Source organism: Ailuropoda melanoleuca, chromosome 10 (assembly GCF_002007445.2).
Source record: "Ailuropoda melanoleuca isolate Jingjing chromosome 10, ASM200744v2, whole genome shotgun sequence".
NCBI classification, from domain to species: Eukaryota; Metazoa; Chordata; class Mammalia; order Carnivora; family Ursidae; genus Ailuropoda; species Ailuropoda melanoleuca.
In genome coordinates, this window is record NC_048227.1 from 110,563,859 (window position 1) to 110,580,333 (window position 16,475).

A 16,475-nucleotide genomic window follows, 5' to 3' on the forward strand; every position below is an offset into this window, starting at 1 on the left:
TACATTGCCTATAATTCTCACAAAACCTGTAATTCGGTTTTGTTCCTCTTTCTCAGGTGAGCAAACTCCAGCCTCAGCTGTGCTATTTGGCCCAGGGTACATAGCTAGGGAATGCAAAAGCCCGCTGTCGGCCAGAGTCCTTCAGTATTAAAGCTGGGGTATGTGTACAGCCTGGTGAGGTGTTTGTTTTTCTCATGAATATTACCTGGAAATGTGTAAGTTCTTGGGTCATTGTTTGGGAGTATATTTTCACGCAGTTCAGAGGCACATAATCAGAAAGGAAGAGTTTTTTCCTTCTCTCCCTTCTGCTTACTTCCCCAGGTATCTCCCAAGCCCCCTTCTGTGCAGATTCTTTCCTTTTGGGCTGTTTTTGATCCCATATTTAGAAAATACTAAAGCATTTGTTTTAGAGCTTTGCTTTTTTTTTCAATCAGTATGTCATGGAGTCTCATAGCCTCACAGATGTACACCATCATCTCTTACATGCCTTTACGTATTTACCTGTTTCCTGAATTATTAGCAGTGTTTCAGCATCATCGGCAGTGCAGTAGGAAGCACCCTTACATGCCTGTTTGTGGTTCAGTGCAGACATTTCTGTAGTCAACATGCCTAGGAGAAGAACCCCTGCCATCTGTCAGTCCCATATTCTCTCCTTCCATCCAAGAAAGAAGTATCTTTCCACATGTAGATCTTCTCTTAGGTTCTCTGGTCAAGTTTTAGAATTTTTTCATAGGGCTGCTTCATTTCATTTAATTCCTAAGTATTCTCTGGTCCCTGTTATTAATGTAATTTTTCATTACATTTCAGTTCTTGCTGACATACTTACCTTATTCCCAGTCACTTTACTGAATTCTGAAGCTTTTCCCTGTGAAATAGCACACACAGAAAACGTAACAAAACAAATATTTAGCATAATGTATTACTCAGTAAACATCCCTGCAACCACCACTCAGAACCTTCCCCGTGTCCCAGGGGCCCCTCCTTTTCTGTTCTAGTCCAGCCATAACACCCCCCACCAAAAATGATTATCTGGAATTTAATAGCCATTACCTAAATTATTAATATGGGTTAATCTTCCATTAAACAAAAATGCTTTTCTGCTTTACTCCTTATATTCCCCGTCTTTTCCTTAAAATGTTACAGGCCAGATTTACAGCTGGTAGTTTCTTACCGTATGTGTTCTACTGTTTTCAAACATAGGGTATAGTTCAGTGTGTTCCTGTGTTCAATTCCCTGCAAACGAGCAGCCACATCCAGAGGCTTGGTCCCTTTGTAAAGACTACATTAAGTGGCATGTTCTTTTGTTGGGAGTCAAATGCCTGGTTGTCTGTCTTGTCATTGATTTGTGAATTTGTTAGTGGGTTGCAAATGATGAAATTCTACTTATTTTCCGGTTGTTCATTGGAATGCTTTATAAAGTGATAAACTTCATATAGCAGGATAAATGCTTCTTTCCCTTTGAAAGTTTTCAAGATAAAATACCTCATGAGTTCATATTGATATATCCAATTCAAATTCAGGACTATGGGGGTTTCATTTAATTACATATTTTTTACACTGAGAATCCTTCATTTTTAAAGACACATGGAACGGTGACTTAGAAAATCCCACGGTCATTTATTTCATCTTACATTATACATGCAACAATCTTAAATTACATTACCACCAAGGTGATTATGAAAAGCACTTAAACATACTTATTTTGCTGTGATCTCAGAATTTTCAAGGGATGATGAGACCAGCATTCAGTATCTGAAAAGGACTGGTGAACGTATTGCTCTCTTAGTAGGGGTGAGCAGTCGGATCAGGCAGCGTCTGATCCAAAGAGAAGTTTTGGTAGACAGTGGAGTACATGGATTGGCAATAGTGAATGACATCCTCTACAGGAAGTTACTGGGTGAGACATCATTTAACTGAGTTGCTCAGTGTTTTTATGTAAATTTTTGGTTTTAGGTTATTTTTAATTCGTATTATTTTTCATACGATGGCTATCTTATGGATGCTAGTTGACATTGTGACATTTTCTGTTGATTTGGTCTAGTCTGTAAGTGGAAAGATCCTGTGAACCCTCACACTAATTGCCAGAACTTGGTAGATACACACATCTAAAGGAGAGCTTGGCTAGTTATTCCCAACATACCTGCAAGAATGCCCAATCATCTGGTGATGTCTCTGAATAGACCCTAATAGATTTCCTTAAAGTCCTTAGTAGTCAGGGCACTATTCTGCTTTGGAAAACTTACTGTAACATCTCCTGACTTTAAGAATCATTTACAATTGGCGATGTGAAGACCCCCCCACCACTAGTCCAGTTTTCGAGAAGCCACTGAGCTTGCTACCAAGTGTTGATTCTTACCAGTTGATGACAACTGTAATGTGTCCTCCAGTAGCCATGGGCTGTATCACCATAGTTGCAGGTGATTCTGACTTCGCTCTCCCAGCTTGAAAACTGTGACACCATCCTCCCTCTTTACAGGTTGTATTTAAAAGTAGCCTAAGTAACAAATCTCCCTGTCATAATTCCATACTGGTTTCCCATATGGAGCTATGTTTCATTGTATTTCATACACACACCTTTATGAATTACACATATAGAGGTACACACATAACATGGGTTAACAGACCAGGACTTTCTCATATAAAAGTGTAGTGAAATAGGTAGTCAGGGACATTAGCTAATGGTGTTACATCCAAAAAGGTGCACTTGTGGGAGAATATGAGCCAGCTTAGATTAGCTGTTGGTTTTTTTTTTTTTTTTTTTTTTTTTTTNCAGGCTCCCAGCCGAGGAGCCTGATGTGGGACTCGATCCCATAACTCCGGGATCACGCCCTGAGCCGAAGGCAGACGCTCAACCGCTGTGCCACCCAGGCGCCCCCATCCCTGGTTTCTGATGCAAAGTTCGATGCTTCATTAGTTGCGTATAACACCCAGTGCACCAAGTAATACGTGCCCTCCCCACTACCCATCACTAAGCTGTTGGTTTTTAAGCACTGATCAATAGCAGTGTCCCTTCAGGCTTGCTTTAGTGCTGGGCAGGTGTCACTGGTGATGAAAGAACTGGGAATTGTCACAACGTAATTATGAAACACTAGGGGCTGGAAGGATCCTTAGCATGGTGAGCAGATTTAGCTGACCTCAAGGCCACATTTCCCTAGGGAAATTCCAGTGGCCGATTCCTGCCTCCTTACGTGGGTTTACTCCCCATATGTACACTGGCATGAGATGGGGGGGGGTGCGGGGAGAAAGACCATTGTTCTTGCCTTGCATTTCTCATCTGTGAACAGTGCTGTTGGCTGACCAAGGTCAGTTTCAAAGCAGAGCTCTCTGAAGTCAGTTATTTATCACATTCACCAGCCTACTGGGGTTTCATATTCTTCCAGTGTTGTGGGCTTCCATGAAACCTAAAGTCCGTGACAGTGACCTCATTACCAGTCACGTCTCTTTGGGTTTTACCCAAATAGTTTTCTCTTGGTTTTAACATTGCAAATTTTACGACGAAAAATGCTCTGAGTAATGTATTGCCTTAATTAGGCAATTAACCCGTTTTTATTGTAGAAAGAAACAAACACGTAGGTAAAACGATTATTTCCCTTAGTCCCACACCCCATAGTAAACTAGTTCCCACAGAGTATGTATCTTTCCAGATTTCTGTGGACATCCACATGTATAAATGCTTGTACAAAAATATGAACATACTATGAATATCTTGGTGTCAGTTTAAACCTGTATCTTGTGCATATAGGTATATATCATTAAGACTGTATTACCTTCTGCTGTAGGGATTCACCAAAATTTCTTTAATTACCTGTCACCACACATTTTTGTTGCACTAATATTTACACATGGTAAACTCCCCTAAAACAACACCTTTGTACCTTTGTTTAGGATAAAGTCCTAGAAATGGACTTGCAAGGTCTAAGAAATTATGAGCATTTTTAAGGCTTTACGACATTGTCCTTAGGGTGTATTTGTTATATCTTGCTTCCAAACAAATTCCTCTGTGTAGCCAATCCCCAGTCTACAGCTTTCGGCACAGGTGAAGACAGCCAGGACACCCCAGTCAACACTCCTGCCCAGTCTGTCGGCCTTTAGGTGGTTGAGCAACTGAGGCATGACCTGAGAAGAGGATGACACGATTAGAGCCCTGCGTTGAGGCAAGGAGCACTGTCTGCTTTCAATAGATCTTCCTTGCCAGGGCGATTACCCTGGTCTTTTAGTCTCCAACTTTGACACTAAGAACCAATTACTACTGGATACAGTCTTCACAATTCCTTTTTTACCCTAAACAATTATTACCGCTCTGTAAGGTTCAGCAGATCCACAGTTCAAGAGCATTTCTACCCAACCCAAATGGATTGTGATTCTAACAATTCCTTTTGAAAAACCATTTGTTTTAATGATTATATCCGTTTTCCTAACAAATCCACAAACTAAGACCAAACCTTAGTAAGGCTTCTAGAACACTCCTGTCACAAAGTACAAAGACCTTAATTGCCGTAACAAGAAAAGAAGGAATATTTAAAATTACAAGGTAACAAAATGCAGACACTAAAAATAATGATGTAACCACACTGGGAGGTGGGAGGATGGGCCAGATGGTTTAAGGAGCTACATTTAAATCCTCATTATTGCACGTGCCAGTCAACGGATAATGTCTAAAAACTAGTAATCTGGTAGTTATCAGAAAAGGCATGTTATTTAGAGAACTACCAGATGAAACCGTAAAAGACAATTCCCTCCAGGGAATAAGCTCTTAGATGGGACAAGACACTTTCTGTAGTAACAACAGGACCTATGTGCATGTATTACTTCAGTAAAGTTTTAGAGCATTTAATAACGTAACAGGGTGATTATATATTAAAGTACTCATTTAAGGTCATACCTGGAATTCAAATATTCTCTTGGCACCACAAGGGCAATGTGGAATATCTTCTTCTTGAGGGATATTTTCACCAGAGATCCAGATGGGTGTAATCCCTCTGCCATATCTGAGAACCTAAAATCAACGACGGTCATGTGCAAATCACCAACACCTCACCTAAATTCCCAGTGTTAGCACATGACTGGATGATAATCTGGAGACCCTCGATGGAACACTCACCTGAAACGCAGTTTTACTGTCCCCCACCTCAAACCTGGCACCATTAATGCTTTTTCAGTGTCATCAAATCAGTTATTTTAGCTTATCTGACTTAGGATATCAAAAATCCTATTTCATAGCTGATAATATGATTAGAATCTGAATCCTAGGAGTATTTTGTGAGGGTCCCACCATAATCCTGCTTCTCCATTACAGTTTCTGAATCCAAAATGCATCCCAGAGTTGTGCTTACTTTCACAGATAAAAGGAACCGCCTGGGTGGCTCAGTCAGTTAAGCGGCTGCCTTTGGCTCAGGTCATGATCCCAGGGTCCTGGGATCTAGTCCCGCATCGGGCTCCCTGCTCAGCATGGAGTCTGCCTGTCCCTCTCCCTTCCCCTCTCCCCCTGCTTAGGTGTGCGTGCGTGCTCTCTCTTGCATGCTCACTCAAATAATAAAATCTTAAAATTAAAAAAAATTTTCTTCCTTTGCCCCCCCCACCCCTGCTTGTGCGCGCTCTCAAAATATATACATATATATATTTTTAAAAGAATTTTAAAGGGACAAATGCCAAGTAATACACGGTTGTTTAAATACTACAGAGATAAATTTCATTGTAAGATCTTACACATCAACAGAGTGCCTTCCTATGCTTTGTTAAAAGCATATGCATTGCTGAAAACTACCTTCGCAGTTTAGGACCTAGGTCTATTCGTATGATATTCTTCCCCTGGATATTTGATTCAGTGACCGGTTTATAGGAGTTTGGCTGAACCCTCTTCAGTGATTTAGGGTTACGGTGAATGTCTTTAAGAGGAATGATACTGGAAGAACAGAGATGAAGCAGGGCAACATTTGCTGAGCACTTAACTCCGCACCTACATTCTTCCTTCATCCTCACAACTAGCCTGTAATTTGTCACACTGTAGATACAATTACATCAGAACTCTTCGTTTACCTCTAGGACCCAGGATTCTTCCCAACCCCAAAGCCCATTTTTCTTTTCACAAAACCAGTGTCTGTGTTAACATGTCACATTGGTTTTACAATCAAAAGGTTCCTGTTGGATAAATGGGCAAGAATATCTGTTCCTTTCTTTCTGCCACTGGTACAAACTTCCTGTATTACAGGTAACATCCTACTCATCTGCCTCTGATGCCTTCTTTAAAATACGGACCCTACATGATAAACAGTATAACCTGTAGTTTTTCAGTAACTACTGACAGATCAGCAGACCATCTGTGTGAAGGATTCCTGTAACAAAAGACTAGCCTCATTGTAGTTACTTCTCAGGGACTGTACCCTGAAAACACCACCTGAAAAGAACACAAAAGGAATTGTAGGAGTTCTAGTTTACCTGTTCTGGCTCAAGGGCTACTTTAGTTTTAAACTTCTGGAAAATTTTATCTTCCCTGGATTCATGTTTTGCCATGGAATCCAATTCTTCCTCAGGTGCTTCACCTGAAAAATATCAACACAACCGTTCTGGCAATAGGACTAATTCCTACGACTTAACAATTCCCACATGCTGAGGGCAGGAAATTTCAAACAACCAACTTAGTGTCAAATCAGACAGTGAAAGCCAGATGTTCCCACAGGCTTTCCCTATTTTAATTCATCATAGTCCTTCAAGACCATCTGATTTTCTGGGTGCCCCACTTTACTGGGCAGGTTCCTAGTGACTGTCTTCAAAGCTTCAAATTAAAAGAACAGACCCAAGTCCTGGGTTTAGCACTTGTGCCCAGTCGATGACAGGACACCCAATAAACACTGAGCCTTCTATTTTCACTACTGTCCTTAAGCTGCCTGGACTGTCCCGATCTCTTCGTGTCTCACGCACGTCTTCCCAGGTGGAACACTCACTCAGTCATCACTCACTGTGGACCTACCAGCTTGCTCTCTGTGCACACTGCTGCACACTCCTCTCCTGGAATCCGACCTCTCCTGGAATCCGACCTCTCTGAACCACTGCTGTCCTCAACAGGATTTAGTCTGTGTTACACGTACCAAAGTATATATATATATATATATATATATCTTTTTAAGATTTTATTTATTTATTTGACAGAGAGAGAGACAGCCAGCGAGAGAGGGAACACAAGCAGGGGGAGCGGGAGACGAAGAAGCAGGCTCATAGCGGAGGAGCCTGATGCGGGGCTCGATCCCATAACGCCGGGATCACGCCCTGAGCCGAAGGCAGAACTTAATCGCTGTGCCACCCAGGCGCCCCCCGAAGTATATTTTTGATATCACCTGAATATGAACAATAAACCAGTAAACTGATATTCTAAAAGTCTGATTTAGACTCTAAAACCTAATTTTGTGGTCGTTAAGAGCTCAAATTCTGGAGTCAACAACATGTGAGCTCTAACTGTAGTTCTAAGCCTTTAACAACTTTGGTTACATGACCAAACAAGTTACCCAGAAAACCTCAAATTCTTCACTGCAAAATGAGGTACAGTTTCTAACTCACTGTACTGCTTTCAGGATTTTAATGAGGTCATGCACAAATAGCCCTTGATGCAGAGTAAGTGCTGAATAAATGTTGGCTACTAATCCTTATCTTAGGTATCTGGTAGGCCTAGGCACTACATTAGCGTACCATCATCTCCAGATAACCTGTAAAACTGGGCATCTGAAACTACGGAGATGAAAGAGAAACATTTAAAGGGCCCCTGTCACCCACCAAACACTATGCTAAGTGTCTCACATATTTGACCTTGATCTGAGAAACCGATCTTGGATCCAGGTGAACTTACCAAGTTTCCAGCGTCTTGTGGAGAAGCCCTACCCAAATGACCACCTGGATACTTACCCTGACATGTCTTCATCAGAACCAGAGTCTATCTGATACATGTGCCCAGGAGGGGAGGTACAGGAAGGCTACTGTCAAATGATAGTGTTTGAAAGTCACAGGCTACAGACTCGAAAGTGATCTACTTCCTGTCAATACCTACCTCTCTTTTTGACATACTGAGCCTTTTCTTTAAGCATTACATTTATATTTAGTCATTATATTTAATTATATTTAATCATTTAATGAATAAAGTTAGCATTATATTTAATCATTTAATGAATAAAGTTCTAAAACGGACTTCTTACCCATGCTCCCCATAATCTCTGATTCATTTTCTTTTTCAACAACTTCAGGTGTAATCTCATCTTCTGTTTCTATTACAATTTCAAATTCTGGAAAAAGGAAGTTGTGGTCTGGAATTGTTCTCTCCAAATAATCTGAAACACGAAAAGGTAACTAGCATCATTACTCGTCATTTAGTTTTAAAGAGGGTTCAATAATTTCCCATTTCTAAAGTATACTCTGTGCAGTAACACTTTTCCCTAGTAAATTAATACACATAGTTCCAGCAGTTTAGGTCATAAATTAAACGCCTGCATTTAGGACATAACTGAGCAGGCAAGACCTCACAGCTCTTTCATAGAACTGTTCATGTTACCAGTTACTAAAATTTTGAAAGTAGAATACCTTCTCTAATCTTAACTTTTATCCTCAAAACAAAAAACTTAGGTTGACAGATGCTATGAAACTGAGCTAAGACTTAAAAAGAGTTGACTCACCTGACTGTGTACAAGCCTGCTTATGCCCAAACCTCCAGTCTAGAGTCTGATGCTCCTTACTGCAGTAATGTGCCTTGTGACATCTGGAACACGTTTTGGGGCCTAGACAGCCACAGACCCTGCAGAGATGAGCACCAGCCTTGAGCTGGAGGCACACAGACTCTCCCGTCTCTGGCGGGGGATCCTCAGATGGTGGCTCATACGAGTAAAAGTCATTTTTCCTGGGTAGCTGATTTCTAAAAACTAAGAGAAAATGAGGAGAAATGTTGTACATACCGTAAATAAAACAATACAGCAATCGAAATATTTGAGCCTCCAGTGCACACAGGACTGAAAAGACACTAATTTCTTAAAAAGAGAAATAGAGGGAACTTCTGACTTCCTATTTTCTGAACGGGGAGAAGAGAACAAGAGACTAGTCTGGTACCCAACATTCTGAACTGACGAAGGTCGCACTGACTGCAGAAACATGGAAACATTACGCAGGCGCAGCTTTCCGGAAAACCACAATTTGTATTCTGTCGGTATAAGCACGCACACTCCGTACCCACTGATAACCCAGAAGCTGGGGCCCGGACTGCGCCGGGAAGCGTGGCGGCTGGAGGCGGCACCGAGCAGGCGCCGCGCGGGACCACCCCCCACCGGCCCCCGGCGCCGCGGCCGCTCACCGCGCAGGCCGGCGCAGCACGGCGGCGCCCGGCAGCAGAAGAGGAAGAGGCCGCGGTGGAAGGCGTCGGCGCGGTCGGGCAGCGGCGCGTACAGCTGCAGCAGGAAGGCCAGCGGGCGGCCGCACAACGCGCAGGGCCAGCTCCTCGGGCCCCGGCAGCCCGGCCGCGCCCAGCCACGCCGGCCGCCCGCCCACCTTGCTTGGAAAGTGGTCGCTGCGCAGCCGCCAGGCCGGTGCCTCCTCCACGAAGCCCAGCTCGGCCGGCCCCGCAAAGGCGGCCGCCATAGAGCGAGGGGAGCCGGGCGCTCGTAAGGCTGCACTTCGCGGCCGGAAGACGGAAGTTGGCTACCGGAAGGCGCGGAACGGCGTCTCAGAAGCGATTGGGCCACAGGGAGAGGAGGTGGGACTAAGGAAACGGCCGGTTGTCAGGTCTCTCCGCGCGTCCCTAACTTCCGGTCCCGTGACATGGGGGCGGGGCTAGGACTTCGGGGTTGGAATTTAGAGTTTAGGAATTTAATGAACCGAGAAGAGACGTGTGCAAGTTCACGAACTATTTCAACTGTGTCCTTAGTTTTGTTTTTTTCCTCTTCTCTGACTTTTGGACATGGCAGACTTTGTCACGTCGAACACCGAGAGTTTTATTATTGTAAGTAAAAATTGACAATATAATTAAAATGCTAAATGCAGCAGAGACGTCTGCAACTTTACAACCTGCAGAGGAGCTATTGTCCCCGCTCGTTTTCCTGCAGCCCCTCCACCTCGCGCGTGGGGCCGACACGGCCCGAAGCGCTGCCTGGTGATCCACGCCTGCGCCCCTTCTGTGCGGCGAGGATCTTATTGGCCGTTTCTTGTTTACATCTCAGCGGGACGCGAGCAAATGTAGCTATGGCTCCGATGCTTCTATTTCCAGTAATTATTTTATAGAAAAATGACATCTAACGTTTCCTTTCTTTTGAAAGCAAGTTTCTTTAATTTTACTTGAACAGCGTTCATCTTAGTGTAACCTCTGTGGCGGTATTTTGTTTCCCAAAGCGCATGTTAATCTTTCTTCGATTAAATTCGGTTCTGTTTTACTGATGGGAAAACAATATGAGAATGTTTATTTTTTTTTTTTAAATTTTAAAAAGATTTTATTTATTTGCTTCAGAGAGAGTGACAGAGAGAGCATGAGCAGGGGAGCTGCAGAGGGAGAGGGAGAAGCAGAGTCCCCCCCTCAGGGAGCCCTACTCCGGACTCGATCCCAGGACCCCCGAATCGTGACCTGACCGGAAGGCAAACGCTCAACCGACTGAGCCACCCAGGTGCCCCAAGAATGTTTATTTTTAAAACCTACGTTCTTGGAATTGAGTAAGCCACATCCCTAATAAGTTAGGTTATTTGTAGATGTGAGTTGCGTGCTGAGGAAGAAAAACTAGTTTCTTCTCTGTCTGTTGAAGTCCGGGAGCGGTGCATAAAAGCAGATTGTTGAGGAACGTTGTGCTTCACCCCGGTGACGCCTGCTCCAGCTCAGTTTTACTCAACAAACTTTTCCTTCCAGCAGTAGCGTCCCAGACTGCTTAGAGAATTCAGTGACTTTTCACACCTCAAGTCTGTGAAATACTGTTCTCTTTTTTGATACACATAATCCAATCATATGAAGGTGAGATAATGCCAGAGACGGGCCTTGAAAACTGAAACCCATTTGGGAGATCTGTTTCAGTTCCCCTGCTGTAGATCCCTCTGCTTTTTATTATTAATTCCTGAACATTTTTTACTTGGAATCAATGTATTATGAAATCTAGCCTATTTTTAGTGGACGAATGTTCAGATTTCTCAGTGCCCTTTCCCCTGACTTATTGTAGCCTATGGCTCAGCTTTAGTTTCTGTCTTTATTACAATGGATCTGAAAACATCAGTTTTCATTTCAGAGATCGATACCACCTCCACTCCTCTCTCTTCTTGAGTCTCCACGTGGGTGTTCTCCAGTGTGACCTTTTTGGCCCTTGTGCCTCCTTCCCACCCCTCTGTTGAGGTACACACCTCCCCTCTGGATGTGATTTAGCAGCCCCCCCCCAAACTGTCATCTCAAGGGAATGGATTTTTTACGAGTCTTTATTTTGCTGAGGTTCAGCTGTGACTCACTTCATCACCCCCAAGTAAAGGGAGCAAGAGGGCGGGACAATGCCTATGAGTTACGAGTATTGCAGAGTATCTGCATGGAACAAGCCCTGACGAGGATGAGTCATTTTGCAGCTGAACACGTGTGCTGGCCTCAGATTGTCTAGGCACTAGACTCTTCCACCTGCACAAGGGAATTTACAGGCACCACTTAATAATTTTAGGTTTATAAAGAGCAAAAGATGTTTTCCCAAAACACTGAGGAGAAAATGAGGCTGAGCAGAATGGCCCTGAGATCACAACTGTAGGACATCTCTCACTGTGTATTGTTGGTTGGAATGGCTAGTTTGTCCTTGGAAGCCACCTGGAACAGGGAGTCTTTGGGCCAAGTCTCCACCCATTCCTGGATGAAAAACTGGCGTATTAGATATCCTCACCTTTGTTTAGGGTCTCTGGTGGTTTTGCTCAGCCATCACGGCCCCAAATGCTCAGCCAGACATTTGAATCTCCACAATCCAAATTGGACAGGCCTTTCTTTCTTTCCTTCCTTCCTTCTTTCTTTCTTTCTTTCTTTCTTTCTTTTTCTTTCTTTCTTTCTTTCTTTCTCTCTTTCTCTCTTTCTCTCTCTTTCTTTTCTTTCTTTCTCTCTTTCTTTAAGATTTATTTGAGAGAGAGAATGAGAGAGAGAGAGAACATGAGAGGAGGGAGGGTCAGAGGGAGAAGCAGACTCCCCACTGAGCAGGGAGCCCGATGCGGGACTCAATCCTGGGACTCCAGGATCATGACCTGAGCTGAAGATAGTCACTTACCCAACTGAGCCACCCAGGCGCCCCTGGACCTTCCTTTTGGAGTCTAGTTTCTCATTATTCTCACTTGGTATTCCTTATTTGTTGGACAGGGTCAGGGTTTAGGGTCAGGGACAGGATCTGGGTCAGGCTGTTGGTCTGGGTCTGGGTCAGCCTCACATTCTGGGTCAGCATCAAGGTCAGTGTTTAGATCAGGGCCTGGATCTGGGTCAGGGTGAAGGTCAGGGTTTGGCTTGATCGTAAGTGGCCCCCTTCACTATCTTCTGTCTCTTACCTATTTTCCTTTTAGCCTCTAGGGTGGACAGGACTGTCATGGTCACCTATATTTCAGGAGTTGGTCTGGGGAGCCCCTCAGTGTTGGGCTCTAAAAGAAGAGTAAAATATGTGACAGGTCACTTACCGTTTCAAATCCAACTCAACCCGAATCATGGGCTGTGGACTGCCTCAGAGATCATGTAGGACCCTCCCACCTGGAAAGGGTGCTGCTGGTGCCACTCTGCCTGGGGATTCCCAGGTTCCAGCACTGGGCGCTCAGTAAGCATGTATGGATTTATATAGGATGAGGTGTGGTGGCCTACCAGCCCCTGTCTGCAGCTTTCTTGTGGGCTGGTGGTGCCCTCCTGGCACTGGCTGGATCCTTCATCCCATCCAAGTGAACAGAAGTAGACAATGAAGTCTCAGATAGAACAGCCCTTGACCTCTGAACATCCAGGCAGGCAGGCATCTGTGGTCCTCCAGCTCCTGCCAGCAGGCAGGCATCTGTGGTCCTCCAGCTCCTGCCAGCCTGGGTCTTGACAACTGCCATGACAGTCACTGAGCTGACTCTGCTCCTGGTCAACGTAACAGGTCCATGGACAGTGTAGACAGCTCCTTGGGATATTTTCATTCCCAGGGTCTATGTGGTTGAGACAAGTGCCTCCTCCCTCATAGCCTCTGAGCCTATTACTGCTAAGAGCAGTAATAATCCTCCAAATACAGAGTGTGGCTCTGGGTACAACTGGCCTGGCAGTCCTTTGGCCTCTGGTTATAATGTAAATATTTGACATGCGTACTTGTTATGTATCAAGGGTATAGGAGAACCTGTGTCTCCCAGTGGGCAGTTTCTTGCTGAGGCTGTATGGTCTCAGAGAGCCACATGCATGATCCTAGAAAGCCTGCCAAGTGTGGATTTCATGCTGTGGAATAATCTTGAGTCTCCCACTGCTTCACTGAGCAATAATTTCCTTACCACTCACATTTGGTCTCTCTCTTTGTAAAGGAGAGAGAAGAGACTGGAAAAATGAGCCAGTTTGTTCTTTGGGGATGGGTGATTAATGTGGGGGCAGGTGTCACTCCAGGGCTCCCTCCTCCCAGAGACACAAGTGAGGTCTGTGTGCCTTCCAGTCTCTGAGACGAGAGGACCCAGTGCCCAGGCAGGAGTCTTGTTTCCCACCAACAGCAAAGTTGCTTTTTCAGCAAGTGGAAGAGCGTCTTGCCATCGTGGGAGAACAGCAAGAGCACTGGATGGGCGGCTGCAGCCCTGACCCTAAGTGACCCCTTCCTTTCCTGGGCTTCAGGTTCCACAGCCGTGCAGTCCGCCACCAGTGATGTGGAATGTGCTGCTTTCCCAGCCTGGCATCCATTCTCATGTCCAAGTCCAGCACCCCAGCTTGCCCTTGGGAACCACATCTCACCTGCCTCCCATCCAAACAGTTCCAGAGGGCAGACCCCACTCTCCGCCCACCTCAGAGATGGGCGTATGATCCAAGTCTACCCAACCCCATGCTCTGTTCTCCGGGTGCTCTAATGGCTTCAAGAATGAGAATGTGACCCAAGCCGGGCCAAAGTCTTTTCATGGAACCAAGGGAAAGTGAAACCCATCCCAGTAGAATGAATGGATGGTGAGTGGGTGTCAGCCTGGAGCTGTAGGAGGCCCCAGATGCAGTAAGAGAGACTGTGCCTGGGAATAGGGCCACCCCAGAGCACTTAGCAGGATGGAGGTTTGGAGAGGGTCCAGGTTACACTGTGAAAATGTGAGCCCCTGAGCCTGTCAGGTCCAAACCCACTCTTAACTTGCCTCTTGCAAGTAATAATTCACTTCTGTGATTAAAAATAATAACTTCTTTTATTTCAGTAAGTGTGTCCAGTCCCTTGCCATCCAAAGTGCTAGGCGACACATCAGGATTGACAATCCTTGAGACTCCCTGTGCACGTGTCCTCACCGGAAGGAGCATGGCTGGGGGAGAGAAAGACAGTAGATGGGGTCAGGTCTCAGTGGAGCTCCAGAACAGTTCTGTCCCTCTTCCTTCTCTGTCCCTGGAGAGGAAAACCCCAGAACCATGAAAGAAGAATCAGCAGGAGGAAGAGGCCCTAGTTGGCTAATTGGTCTGCTTGTTTTTTTCTTATTTTAGGGTCCATTTTGTTAATGTGCATTTTTATTAGTAAATCACCCATTTCCTCTAGGCTTCCTGTCTGATGCAATAGGTTTCTCTTATTTGACCTTTAATTTCTACTCCCTTTCTATTTTTCTTCAGAATTGCCAAAACTAAAGAATATACTTATCCAGGTTCCCTCTGTTCTACCTTTTCTGGTTCCAGGATCCCATGAGGGCACCCCATGACATGTGGTCATCATGTCTCTTTAGGCTCTGCTTGGCTGTGACTTGTCTTGTTTTGATGACCTGGATGGTGTTGAGAAGGACTGGTCAGGCATTTTGTACATAGACCTGCATTGGGATTTACTTGTTTTTCTCATGGTTAGACGGGGGTTGTGGTTTTCAGGGAAACGGATCACAGAGATAAAGTGCTCTGTCATCACTGTACAGCAAGAACACTTGTCACTGTCTGTGTTAACCTTGGTCACCTGGCTGAGGCTGTGTTGGTCAGGCTTCCCCACCATGAAGTTACTTTCCCAGGTGCCTATGGTGTGTCCTCGTGAGCAGGAAGACACTGTGCAGAGCCCACACAGTTTAGGAGAGGGGAGTCAGCTGCACCTCCTTGATGGGTAGCTGAGTGTCTGTCTATATTTATTATTTGGAATTCTGTTAGAAGAGGTCTATTCAACCCCAATTGTAAAAACCTGTGTAATCTGTTAATAAAAAATAAAACTGAGTAATTTAAAGATCACATTGCCTTACTGAACAGTTCATGAATTGGGCAGCATACCATCTAGCAAATAGGACCTCCTTTGAGCTTCACGGAAGGAAAGGCTTTTAAAAGCAGACAGGGAATTGAAAAAAGGAAACCGTTAGCAAACAATGCATTGTTTAAGGCAGGGTTGCCCTCCTAAGGGGAACAGAAGGGGCCATTCAGTACATATTCCAGGTTGACTGGTTAAAGTTTACATGGAGGTGGGGGTGGGTGAAACTGCAGTTGGGTTAGGTGGTAAGACCTCGTTTGCTGACCTGGGTCTCTTAATGTTAAGTGACTCCATTTGGGGCCTGTGGTTTCTTTTTAACAAATCATTTATTTTTTACCAGTGCTTTCCATTGTCTCCTGTTTTCTGTGGACATCATTCCATCTTTGTAGGGTTTTCTCTGGTACTTCTTTACTTTCTGATACTTCAAGATTATCCTGGCTCCTATATTTACAGTCTCAGTCCTATTATTAGCAATATCTTAAAAGAGCTCTGGCTCCTTTTATTAGAGAATGGTATTAAAGTCTTCCTGTGGGAACTAAATGTGCTCAGCGGACAATGCAAGGCAATATATGCATGTATTCCAACCAATGTAAACACACCTAATTAAAGATTTCCTTGTGGTACTGTCTGTATCCATATTGAGCCAAAGATGAGCTCATGCTAATGTCTCCAACCTGGTTGTATTGTGATATTCTTCCTTTGCTGATCTGTAACTTTCTACTCCAACAGTGACAAACTGGCTCTCACCACCTGCCATGTATTTAATTCATTGCTCCATTCCAGATTACAGATGGGGTGTTTTCAGATCTGTTAGCTACCACCCTAATGGGAAAGAACTGTTTCCTTTAGTCTACAGATTCCACTCATTTCCAAAGTTTGCTTAGGTCAGCATCTTTTGCCATACAACCTGCAGTGGGTGTTTTTTCCTACATTTCCAATACAGTTAGATTCTTTGTCATATTCTGTATCCCACTGAAGGGGCAGAAGAAATTTTGCTCATTTCAAGGTTCTTTCAGTTGGATTGGGAATTATACATTAACATGAAACAGATTAACAGGAGGGGAAAAACCCCACAAAGTTTAATCATGTACACATGATTAAATGACGAAGGCAGGCAGGTTTTATACTTTGTGG

General features: G+C 44.3%; 1 protein-coding gene across 1 annotated transcript; it reads right to left on the reverse strand.

Moving 5' to 3' along the window:
- Positions 1 to 3,511: 3,511 nt before the first annotated feature.
- On the reverse strand, positions 3,512 to 9,669 carry PDCD2 (programmed cell death 2). Its single transcript, XM_034669514.1, is given in 7 exon segments — positions 3,512 to 4,116; positions 4,883 to 4,996; positions 6,436 to 6,539; positions 8,181 to 8,312; positions 8,655 to 8,897; positions 9,323 to 9,455; positions 9,457 to 9,669. Coding segments are annotated over 7 exon segments (1,035 nt in total). The 5' UTR covers positions 9,607 to 9,669; the 3' UTR covers positions 3,512 to 3,957.
- Between the last annotated feature and the right edge of the window lie 6,806 nt (positions 9,670 to 16,475).